Here is a 12,612-nt window from a genome sequence, read left to right on the forward strand (position 1 = left end):
AAGACCTTTCAGGTTTGAGTTAAAAATGTGTCCTACACACTGACCTTGGCCAGAGAGTACCACTAGTAGTCTACTATGCTGTTATATTATTCCAGTGCAACTGTCATTTCTAGTGCAGGATGTTCCCTGTTGCATGAATTGAACAATTATTCATTAATGTATATTTCCACCTCCTTCCTGCTTACATTATTCAAATTTTAGTTGAAGTTGGATTTCTTTTAGGAGCATTGCCACGGAAGAATTACTTTCTGGAGGCTTTCTCTGTCACTTTGTGAGGGTGCTTTTTTCTTTTAGTGTATGTGGAAGGAATAAAATTTTAAATAATTGTGCAGCCTCTAGGGTGTGGGATCTTAAAGGAAAAAGAGGCTTTTCTAGTTTCAAAATTCTCCATGCTTGATGTGRATAATAAACTGCTAAAACACAGTCTGAAGGAGAAATAGATGTGATGAAGTGATTGCTGAAGTTACTGACCAAGTTAAACCCATATATTCTTTTTCATGAGGAAGAAAGAGGCAATTCTGAAAACTCTCTCTTAGAGTGAAAATTTGTCTTTTCTCAAATAAAGATATGAACTGTTCTTCCTTACTATCAGAAGATTAGTATTTCTTGTACTATAATACTTCTGTATTCATTTTTACATCTTTACATCAATTTTTCTGATAGTCTGTATGTTTTTATGGATTCTGTATGTACATATGGATAGAGAAATTCTTACTTTCTTAATTCATGAGATTCCCTGCTTTGATGAAATCAGAAGAAACTATCTGCTTGTGCATTGGCAGGCCATGCTGGGCATCCCAGGTGCATCCTTACCAGACCAGCTCTGCCTCCTCTGTGGCCGGAAGGAGGTCTTGCATGTGCACAGCCTCCTGGGCCCATCAGTGGGTCTCTGGGCAGTATCATGGATCTGCCCTTCGAGAGGCAGCCGGCAGATTTGTGTAAACAGCAGCTGCTCTGGGGACTTCCTTCAGCAGGTCTTCTAGAAATGAGCAGGTCCCTATTCTATTAAATAAGCAGGRCAGCATCTTGACTTGCCATATACATTTTTAGCAGATTTGTACTTGTTTGTTTCTTGGGATTGGCTTCTGAGCTACACTGATCTTGGTGATACTGGAATAAACCCAGGCATTAAAAATTCTCAGCAGATGCCTATATAGTAAAGATCAAATCCTGGCATTTGGTGTGTGTAAATAAGCAATGCGTGTATAACATCTTCTCTAGAAATAGCTTCTCAGAAGCTACTGGAAAGCCCGTTTCCGGAAATATCAGCAACCTCATATTTTGTTTCGCTGTATATATTTATATACAAGTTAGTGTGCACTTATTTATAAGGGAAACCAAATAATACTACAGTAAGTTTTATATTCAAAATGATGTTCTGAAGGCAGAGATGTGCTTGCAGTTCCTGAAGAAATGTTCCCTATCCTGGACTTTGACCTTCCATTAAACACAGCCTTTCCCATGTAGTACTGAGTGGAAATCTACCATGGAAAACAAGATAGGACTGAAGGGTTTTCCCAGCTCATACTAAATTGAAGGTTAGGTTGTGGGTTAAAGGAGGTGGAATTGATGCAGTGGCCTCTTGAGGTCATGAAATACTCTGCGTTAATCACAGCCAAATTCTACATGGATAGAAAAGGAGTATTGCATTAGCCTAGGAACAAAAGATGTGTATTCAGAGCTCTGCCATGGACTTCCTTACAACCTTGGGCAGTYGCTTAGGCTCTCATCCAGTGCCTTTTGAATTCTTTTCCAGTGACTGCAATGGCATTGTATCAGACTTCTAATCTTTATGTGCTTCTATTTCCTGCTGTGCAAATGGGGGTGTTTATAATAACACCTAACTCCCAGGGTGCACACGAGACTCAGTGGACATTGGTAGAGCACACTGAGTGCTTTCGACTGCTGGAATGTATCCCACTTTTTTTTTTCTGTGGTTATTGGAAGGGAGGTTAACACGAAACAAGTGTTTTTTTTTTTCCTTTTGATAATATTTTCTTTTTCTTTTCTTTTCAGAAATGTTACGCTGTATTCTGCATCTTCTATACCCAAATAATCGTTTCACTGATTACTGAAAACTAGCCCCTCTTAAAAATAAATTGCTTTTARTGTGAATATCCAGGATTGGATGTTCATTTAGTTAGTGCCTTTTGGACTGCCCAAAAAGCTTTTGCTGAAAGCAGACGGCTCTCAGATACCCTTGGGTCTTTTACTTGGGCTGTGGGTGGCTTGAGAAGCCAGCGCAGGGGCAGATGCGGTGGCCRTGCCGACGTCCCRGTCGGGCAGGGGCCGGAGRGGCCGCRCCGGCGGCTCCTCGGGCAGCTGCTGGGGAGGCAGCGCGGGTGCTCAGGGAGGTGTGCRCTCCCAACTGTGTGCGACCCGGGCAGGTCGAGGTGGGACCCCCTGCATCTCGCTCTGCTTAGCGTGCAGACGGACCGCTGGCTCTATAGCAGCTAGACTTGGCCTGGGTTTTGTATCTGCTGTCGAGTACCAACCCTGCGAGGCCTTGGCTGGCTCCTTTGGAAAGATGTTCTGCTCCTCTGTATCCATTCTATCTTATTTTTTCTATTAATTTTCTGTTAGCTTCGGTATCATAATGCCCTCTTCGTCTCTGATGCTGGAGAGATGACTATAATCATTAGTTCATTAATATTTTCATAAGCATTTGATGCTTATATGTGGATGAATATTGGGAGTTTGAAGTGAATATTGAAGTGATAAAAATCTGGGATGGAAATAGCTGTGCTATATGCTGTTCTGGGTTTATAGATTGGATCTGTAGCTGTGTCTGCTGAGCTGCTATCTTTTGGCCTCCAATTAAAAAAAAAATGTTATCCTGGTTCTGAGAGATCAGAACAGATCAGATGTGTGAGAACATAGGCATCTGAAGAGATCAGTTATTTTAATCTCATTTCAAATTATAAAGAAAAGATTGAATAAATCAGTCTTGGTAAATGCAACTCTGTTCATTTAGTTCCTTTGGCTGTTTATAACACTTAAAACATTGAATCACATTTTTCTCTGAAAAAAAGAAAAGTCAGACATGAAAATAATTATGATTTCAAATGCGAATTACYGTTTTGGTCTGAATGTGCTTGCCCTACAATGAAGGCATGTGTCATCTTATGCTTTCTGACCTTAATTTTTTAATTAGAGGAAGAAATTTTTGGACGTGGCATGTGAGAACCACAATATACCAGCTGTATATTCCAGACATGTTGTGTGCTGTCTCCCTAAACACATCAAAGCATATGAGCAATTAAATAATTTACTCAAAGATAGAAGCCTCTGCTGGTACCTGGGATTTGTTTATCACAACAGCTGCAGTTTTGCGTATCTGCTCAGGTTGCTGGCCTGCCACACTTCTTGAAAAGGTTGAAAAGGGAAGATCTCAGGAGATTTTTCTTCTTCCCATTTGAACAATCCTATCATACTTGTATCTTTCTTCTAATGATCAATAAACCTTCCAAAGCGCTCACAGTGTTTGTAGTGGGAATTAGACTGTTCAACAGAAAAATACAGTTCTACTCTTTACTGTCCACAGCAACTTCTGTGTGTTTTTTTTCCATATGGGTTGGGGTCCTRTGATAGTTTCTAGAAAGGTTCTTCCTACACTTCCCCGTTTTTGCAAAGGCATATAAAATCACTGTCTTGTGAGTTAGAGTTAGTGTAACCTGRTAGTATTCTTAGTACTTAGTTTAGTTTGCTAATTTATGGCTTGTATCCATATATTCATTTCATTTTCATGTTTTCTTTTAAATATCAAAATTCACGTGTCCCATAATGATTTTAATGTTGTCTGCTTTTATCTACATGAGCATACAGTCTATAAAAGGTGTTGTGCCACACTTCAGCAGAGCTGGGTAGTGGGCAGATGGAAAACTTTGCTCTGTTGATGGGAATGTATTTTTAGCAGAGAAAAATATGCATTCTAATGTACAACTTAGAGTTAGCAGGTCCTGCATTCTTCAGTTCTTCATCATATTTTATAGCTGAAGAATTGTCCTCACTATTTTACATCGATCCAATCAAAAGAGGTCTTGACARCAAGGAACAAAGGGTGTACTCTATTGTTACTGACACAATTAATTATTGTCATGCTGCAGTCATCTTTTTGATGCAGAATTTCAAAAATCCTTTTACTTCAGTGCCTGTGGCCATATGGTTCTTTGCTTTTCAGGAATCAAAAGATGTTGGACAAGAATGACAGAAATAATGTTTTTATTTTTTTATTTTTAAGGCCTGATCAAAAAATAGAAGATAGAGCAGAAACCAATGCTGAAATTCTTGCTCGCCTCACTTCTGCGGTAAGGTCACTGCATCAAAGTTGTTACTGATCCTATTTGAAATATTACTGTGTTTTGTATCCTATCAAATAAAAGAGCTAAGTCTCAGTGAAGCAGGTGTTTGTAATACAAACTACACTTTTTTTTTTCTCTGAAAGGAGGAAGCTTTATTGGTATCCTGCTGTGCAGTTCCACAACTATTTAAATAAATAATTTGTAACCCATGCTATCCATGGCCCAGAGAATACCAATTTGGATAATCACAGTGATTTTTTGCTGGCTAGTACACACTCGGTCAAGGAAACCTCAGTGTCAGCASAAGGTTGGGTAAGGGGCAAAGGGAGAGAAGGAGCCTCAGCAGCCCTGGCTGAGGTTGTTAGCTTCTAAGGAGTTGCACCTGGGAAACCTCAGTATCTGGCTTCCCTACTACATTTAGCCTCAGTAAACTACATCAAAATCGATGACAGCTTATCCTGTTTGTGCTGGAATTTGGTACATCTTGTTCATCTTGTTGTAAGATCACTGTTCTAAGAGACAGGTGRGACTACTGAAGGTTAAGCTAGACTGACTTGTTCTGACATGATTARTGACCTGGAGGATGGGATGAAGTGCCTGCTCCACAAGCCTGCAGGTGATACAAAGCTGGGAGGAGTGGCTGATACRCCAGAGGGTTGCACTGCCATTCGGAGGGACCTGGAGACAGGCTGGAGAAATGGGCAGAGAGAAATCTCATAGAGTTTGACAAATGGCAATGCAAAGTCCTACCCCTGGAGAAGAATAACACCGTTCACCAGCACATGCTGGGGGCCAACCAGCTGGAGAGCAGCTTTGCAGAGAAGGCCCTCCCTGGGGGTCCTGGTAGGCAACATGAGCCAGCAATGTGCCCTTATGGCAAAGAAGGCCAACAGCCTCTTGGGCTGTAGTAGGCAGAGTGTCTCCAGCAGGTTAAGGGAAGTGATCCTTTCCCTCTACTCAGCCCTGGTGAGGCCACATCTGCAGGGCTATGTCCAGATCTGGGCTCCCCAGTACAAGAGAAACATGGACCTACAAGAGCAAGGGGAGYGAAGGGCCACGGAGATGATGGAGGGATTGGAGCACCTCTCATACGAGGAGAGGCTGAGAGAGCTGCAATTGTTTAGCCTGGAGAGGAGAAGGCTTGAGGGGGATCTTATCAATGCGTGTAGATATCTGATGGGAGGGTGTAAAGGAGATGGAGCCAGGCACTTCTCAGTGGTGCCCACAGACAGGACAAGAGGCAATGGGCACAAACTGAAACACAGGAAGTTCTGTTTGAACAGTAAGAAATCACTGTTTTATTGTGAGTGTGGCTGAGCACTGGAACAGGTTTCCCTGAAAGGTTGTGGAATCAGCATCTGTGGAGACATTCACAACCCGTCTGGGCACAGATACCTGCTGTAGGTGACCCTGCTTTGAGCTGGGAGGTTGGCCTGGGTGATCTGCAGAGATCTCTGCCAACTACAGCTGGTCTATGGGTCTGTGAACGCTACCCTCCAAATGATGGTGTAAGCAAAACATGAAATTAGTGCTCGATCCCTTCTGAGTACTTGAGAAGGTACCACTTTCAGAGGTGAAAGTGAATCAAGCAGGGTGAAGAAATTGTCATGATAAAGGCATGAAGRTAAGAGCTATTTAAGTAAAATGAATAAAGTACTATTTGGAGCTTGCTGAAAAATGGGATGAAAAGAAAGTTTGTGCTAAAATCTGTAAGCCRTTTTTGTTTCATGGCTTTGGAAAGATAGTGTTTCTGTATGTTCCACACTTTATGCAAAAATAATTTAAAATGTCTGATGTTATAAAACTTTGTGTTTATGAATTGTTTTTTATTTTCTGTTTTCTCTGTATTCATTCCTTGTTTTTCTACTTTTTTTTCTGACACTGAAAACAAAAGTAGTGARAACTCAAAACCTAGACTTGCTCCATTCTTAATTTCTTTGAGAGAAAAAATACAAAAACWTAAACTACTTTTTGTAAATTAGTATATTTTCAAAACACCACAAACCCACCAGCCTGATAGAACATTGCAGTATCCCTCTAAAGCTTCCTCCCTAAAAACTAGAACAAGAATGTTTTTTTTCATCAGTTAAGAAAAAGGAAGAACTTAACAAATTGATGTGCTGAGTTTGAGAACTGAACCTAACTGTTGCTAAATACACTTSAGTAAAATGCTTATCCCTAAGCACGCGAGTAATTGTCACTGAGTTCATAGTGCTTCACATCTATTTTGTGGGGTCAAACGTTTGAACTATATCATTAGGATTCCAACAGCAGGGGACATGGACTTTTTTTTTTTTTTAATGAACAATTTTACAGCTGTAAAGAAAAATTAGTCCGTTGCGTTTCCAGAYGGTCTGAGACCCATCCATATTCGTGGCCAAGTCAAAAAGACTGATCTTTGCTCCTGTATTTTCTTGTTTTTCACAAAATTGTAATTGGCCTTTGTTACCACAGAGATATATTCAAGCTCTCTGTAACGATTTTCTAGTCTAACCCTACAGAAAAAAAATCCTAGCTCAGACAAMGTCCTTCAAATATTAATACCTGTAAGTGAACTTCTCCCTCTAAGAAAAACTGGAATATAATCAGAAAACACTCTTTTCTGCTGTCCAGCACAGTGCGTTTCTATTACTTTTTTGCCAAACTTTACTTGCTTTCTGGGAAGAACTGTGCTCAATAATTTTAAGTCAGAATAGCTAATAATTAATACAATATGGAACATTACATTTTAAGCTGCTTAAATCTCCTTTCTTAATCTTCATGTCCATTATTTTCTGAAAAAGTTACTAGTAAACTTATAATCAGTTTGGATATACAGAAAAAAATATAGTATGGGCCAAAAACTTTGCCTTATCTTTGCAGATTTCCTTGGGTCTTTGTTTTGGGAAAAGTAGACAGTGCATTAGAAAACTSAAGCAACCGTTCTTGTCAGCAACCCTCTGCCCACCCCCCAAGGAGTTAAAGTGCTTTGAATTATTTAAAATTATTTGTAGTAATTTCTAATAACACTAATATGATGCTGGAAGTGGAGTTGTAAATATGCAATCATTCTGCATAACAGTAATAGGGAGTTATACACTGTAGGTGAATTAGAGCTTGCATTCAGCTGTACTCCGGGTGTTTCTGGACCAGAGACTTCTCTTATAAAACAGAGCTCAGCAGAAGAAAAAATAGTAAATACAAGCTTGCTAATAAAATGCAGTTTTAGTCATCCTAAGATTTGACATTATTTATACTGTGTTTGCTTCAAGTAAACTTTATTTTAAGCAGGGGATGGATTCGTAAAACTACTCAGAGTGGTATGCTCGACCCCTTTTTCTCCATACAGTAGTTTGGGATATAAAATACTAAGAGATTATGGGGAGTCTTTATCTCTCTAAGATATTTGAACCCTTACCTTGCACTGTTCAGCAAAGTGCTGGACTCAGCAGGGTGAAGGTTCTCTTTTTTTTTTTTTTCTTTTTTTCTTTCTTTTTTTTTATGCTGTTAACTTTAGAATTTTTATTGGAAAGAAGAATCATGAGATCTAGAAACCAAATGGGTTGGTGTTAGCCATGACTGGAGATTTGTTCCCACTTTCTTGCATCTGTATATTTATGTATTTTATACAGAAGCAAACCACTGTTACTTGAAGAATTCATAGTTCAGGTATTCTTCAGATACTTTGAAGAGTTGAGTTTCAGAACTTTTTTCACTTTTTCAAAAGTGAAAAACTCTATCTCCAACCCAGCACTAATTAGTCAGAGATTAGATTTGACTCATGAGTTTCTAGAGATGGAGGTTTAAATCCCRTTGGGCAACAGGAGAAAGCAGCCTACTGATACTTCCACCACCTCTTCTACTTTCCTTTTTGCTTTCCTTATAAGGGAAGAAAGCCTTCTCAGTCAGGTCAGAAGGATGATTATTTGCTAGATTTTCTTTTTTGGGGGATAAAATTCTCAAATTTGAAAACCTAAACTGATTGTGAAGATCTAACCCAAGTAACAATAGGGGAATCTGCATACCTCAAATGTAAATCACTGCTTTAGTGTCTGAAAGTGCAAGAAAAACTGTAAGCCTGAATGCACATAAGGTCTAATTATATATTTCTGTATCTCTGTAAGAGCTTTTGCTGTTGCAAAAGGTAGGACTCGACTCACCTAAGTATAAGTGGCCAGATGACAGACATCTTCATCTGAGCTAATTCCTGTGGACACTTTTCATAGTCAGTGAGTAGCAGTGGGCACTTTTAAGATGTTGAATGTAGGARGTTTTGGATAGACTTTAGAGAAAAAGGCTCCATTGGTGAGGTGCTTATTTGCTATAAAGAGACTATAGRGTGGCTAGCACAGACACAGGCATTTGTGCAAGTTTGGTAAATTCCTCCYTTTACATTTTTTTTCTTTATTGTAGTCTGACTTTCTTTGTAGGCCTTTCTCTTATTACTTATTCTCTATGTTTGTTTGTTCCCAGGTGTTGTTTCTTTTGTACAGTTATACTTTTTATATTCCCTGCGCAATTTGTATTTTTTTTWAACAATTTAGCCAGTCTAGAATAAATTACTTAGAGAAGTGAACACTTGGTTTTAAACAACAGCGATGGAGATAATAGTGATAGCTGCCGTGAATGATGCCAACTTAGTAGGGCAGTAGGGAATGACTGCGGAGGTTTTTTTCTCATCCTAATTTGTACATAATATATAGAATACATCCCTTTTAAGAACACAGCCTGGTACAAAAGATGAGAAATTAACTTGATGGGGTCTCRTTTTATATTTACACTCTATTCTATGATGGAAGAAGCAGAATCTGTCAAAATAACTGAATGTAGCCTATCAAATCCTGTGCTCATATCCTCCAGTACAGGGAAGCACTGACAAGGCTGCCAAACTTAATTTTGTAAAGGGAACTGACATGCAAGCAGTGTAAAGTGCTATTTGAAAATGCGTTTGCATGGGATAATCTTTAGTTATGAATTCTTAAGAAAATGTAATGATCACTTCTGGGTTTAAGGAAGTGTTTYAAGGCTGCTGTGCGTCCTGTATGGGGTCTCAAAAAACAGCTCTGTAGTCCATGTTCTGTTGCACTGTCTGCTAAAACCAGAGCACTGTGGAATGGCTACGAGTTTCTGCTGCAAGGCTCTTRCATCACTTTGCGAGGGAACGGAATAGAGTATCACGATGTTTATGCAGTATATCTGGGAAATACAGTTTCCCAGTCSTTTGGGAAGTCACCCAGTGCTGCCATTGTTTGGGGCCCATAAAACTGTCATTACTTGAGATATAAAAATGTGAATTAAACTGATTTTTTCAGATTCTCAGAGCTCTGCTGTTTAGAGCTTCCTGTAACAGGATTTTGCTTTGAGAATGTGTAGGGATTGCCACTTTGTCCGTAGATCTGAAGTYGTATTTGGCTCATTAACATCTAGAATACTGCTTCATAAAGGAATACTCTAGGCAAAAAAAAAGAAAAAGGGGGGGGGAGTAGAGGTGGTATGTGTTGCCTACTACATGCAAAACTATGCCTTCTGTGATAAAATGACCAGATTCATGAACTACAGGAGAGCAGTAGATGTCATTTACCTTTACTTYAGGAAGGTTTTCCATACCATCTCCTCTAATATTCTTGTACTGAAGTTAGATCWTGACAGTCTGGATGTATACACAACCAGATGAGTGAAAAAAAAATGGTTGGACTGTCGGACTCAGAGGACAGTGGTTAATGAGCATAGGTAATCCACYTGCTGCTGGCTCTACTGTACCTAGAGGCCAGTAGCAAGTGGATTACCACAGGGTCTGTCCTGGAGCCTCTCCTGTTTAACATCCTTATCAATGACCTGGATGAGAYGACTATGCTACTTACTTCTCTCGTTTCCAGATGAAACCAAGCTGAGTAGTGCAGTCCATATGCTGGAGGATAGAATAACCCAGACAGGCTGGAGGAATTGGCCAAYGGGAACCTCATGAAATGYAGTGCAGACGAATGCTGACTGGGATGGACTAATGTTATGATCCAAGTTGGAGATTGCTGCGATGGCACATTGCTGGCTTATGCTCAGCTTGTGTCCACCAGGATCTCCAGATCCTTTTCTGCAGAGCTGCTCCCCAGCCAGGCAAAGAAAGCCAGCTGCGTTATATTATCTAGGCTCTATAATCAGGGCTATGTTAATAGGAGCGTAGCTAGTAAAATGATGGAAGGGATTGTTCCCTTTTACATGGCGCTTGTTAGACAACATCTAGAATCCTGCACCCAGTTTTGGACCTCCAGTATAAGAAAGACATTGATAAAACTGCAACGAGTTCAGCAGAAGGCCACCAAGGTGGCTGGAGGCTGGAGCACTTGCCCTSTGARGAGAGGCTGAGGGACTTGTTCAGCCTGCAGAAGAGGCAGCTTTGGGGGGACCTAACAACAGCTTGGCAGTGCCTACAAGTAGCTTACTGGGAGGCTGGAGCCAGGCTCTTCACAGYTGTGCATGACAGGGGGTGAGAGGCAACAGACCTAAGTTGAAACAAGGGAGGTTCAGACTGGGCATTAGGAAAAACTTTCTCACTACAAGGACRTGCTAGCAGCGGGACAGGCTGTCCAGAGAGGTTGCATCCAGTCTGCATTTTTGGAGGTTTTCAAGACCAGATTGGAGAAAGTCCTGAGCAACCTGGTCTCCTTTCATAGCTGACCCTGCTTTGGGCTGGACATTGGCTAGAAACGTCTTGAAGTCCCTTCTCACRTAAATTATCATATGATCCTATGGAAAGAGAACCCAATTCCGCAATTTCCACATTTGTGTGACCCTTAATTGTAGTAAAATATTTTGTCAAAAATCTTCACCTCTATCCTTTGAAGTTGGGAAGAATCACCACATAAATATGCCATTTGTATTTAATTAAACAGAAATATAGATTGGCAGCACTGTATATGCATGCTTTTCCTGTTTCATATCACAGTAAGAAGACTGAGTATGATGTGGTAGCATACTAACGCACTCAAAATAGTTTCTTTTAGGCTGTCATAATCTTTCTGTAAATACAGCTGGCCTTTAAACTGCATCAGTTTTGACATTTGCATTGTTACCAAAAATGGGACACTACTCAGATAATGTTTGCTTTATAGCAGCATATTATATGTATTATACATTTTTTCTATATTTATTATCTYGATTTATTATGGTAGGCATAGCTCTTCTTTGAATATATATTTTACTTTGAGTTCAGATTGTTATCTGCAATGTGATGTGTAACTATTGATTTTGTCAAACAGGCAGTAACTGAAATCCTGTTAGAAAGAAGCATGATAATGTGTAGCATGGGTGCAGTKAGGAATGAATGTTGTGCACAGATTTCCATTGGTGTAATGGTGCATAGGAATTGCCCATACAGCAGAGATGTCAAGTGCATTTACCCTAAAATAGACAAAAGCATATAGATTATGAAATGTAGGGGCACCAGGCAAATTCAGGAGGATATTCAGCAGTATCAGTTCTTTGTGACTTGAGTGAMTCCTGTGAGAGGAGCTCAACCAGACAGGATGAAACTTTTTGAAGGAACRTTTGCTTAGTATTAAGACCAGAAATGACCAGAAGACATTAAGAAATGTCTTTCTCTGCTCTTTTAATTTAGGAGTTTAGTTCAARTTAAATAATATATCACCTACATTCCAGATGTGCAGCAAAAAAATAGATATTTTGCATAACATAAACAAAATACAGAAAAACAGTCTTGTTGTTGTCTGTGATGTTAGCACTGTCTTTCAGGCTTAAAGCAGTCCAGTGAAATGGATCCATAAATCCATAAAAATGGATGTTGTTAGCAAGAATAATACTGTAAATCCTAAAATGCCACAAATGCTGKTTTTTCTCCAGTTTCTGAAAATATAGTCTCATGCCCTTCTCCCAGTTCTCCCTACACTCTTGGAGAGATTTGCATTTTTTTCAATCCTGTTTGATTTGGTTGATTGGTGTGTTTACAACTGTTGCAGATTACASTGTCTTGTAAGGCTAATCTTGAGAGCATATATTTATTAAATACGAAAAGATGAAGATGAGACATCACTATGCTGTTTCTTACTGTCTGTAGCCTGGGAGAATAGACCAGAATGGGGTCATGGACATAGATACCTCCTCTTGAGTTTAGCGCTTGAATCTTGAGAGGGGTCTGAGCAATTTAGCCAAGAAAAATATTGGTGGTGTTATCCAGAAACAAGGTGGATTGTTTTGAAAACCCCACTCTAACTCTCTGTTGCTTGTATGCATTACTGCTAAGGCGTATTGATCCCTGCAAGTAATCCCGTAAGTTGTTTTTGCCAAAACAGAACTCTTCTTTCCCATAGTAATTGCAGTT

At 39.7% G+C, this 12,612-nt stretch overlaps 1 protein-coding gene across 1 annotated transcript in view; it reads left to right on the forward strand.

Annotated features, from left to right (window-relative positions):
- RAPGEF5 (Rap guanine nucleotide exchange factor 5) overlaps window positions 1-12,612 on the forward strand; it is a 167,334-nt gene that overhangs the window by 35,572 nt on the left and 119,150 nt on the right. Inside the window, exon 6 of the mRNA XM_085307610.1 lies at window positions 4,241-4,307. Coding sequence (XP_085163736.1) covers window positions 4,241-4,307 — 67 coding nt within the window. The remainder of the gene's footprint in view (window positions 1-4,240; window positions 4,308-12,612) is intronic.

Source organism: Rhea americana, unplaced genomic scaffold (genome assembly GCF_003343005.1).
Source record: "Rhea americana isolate MKP2758 unplaced genomic scaffold, rheAme1 scaffold_26, whole genome shotgun sequence".
In the NCBI taxonomy this organism is placed as follows: Eukaryota; Metazoa; Chordata; class Aves; order Rheiformes; family Rheidae; genus Rhea; species Rhea americana.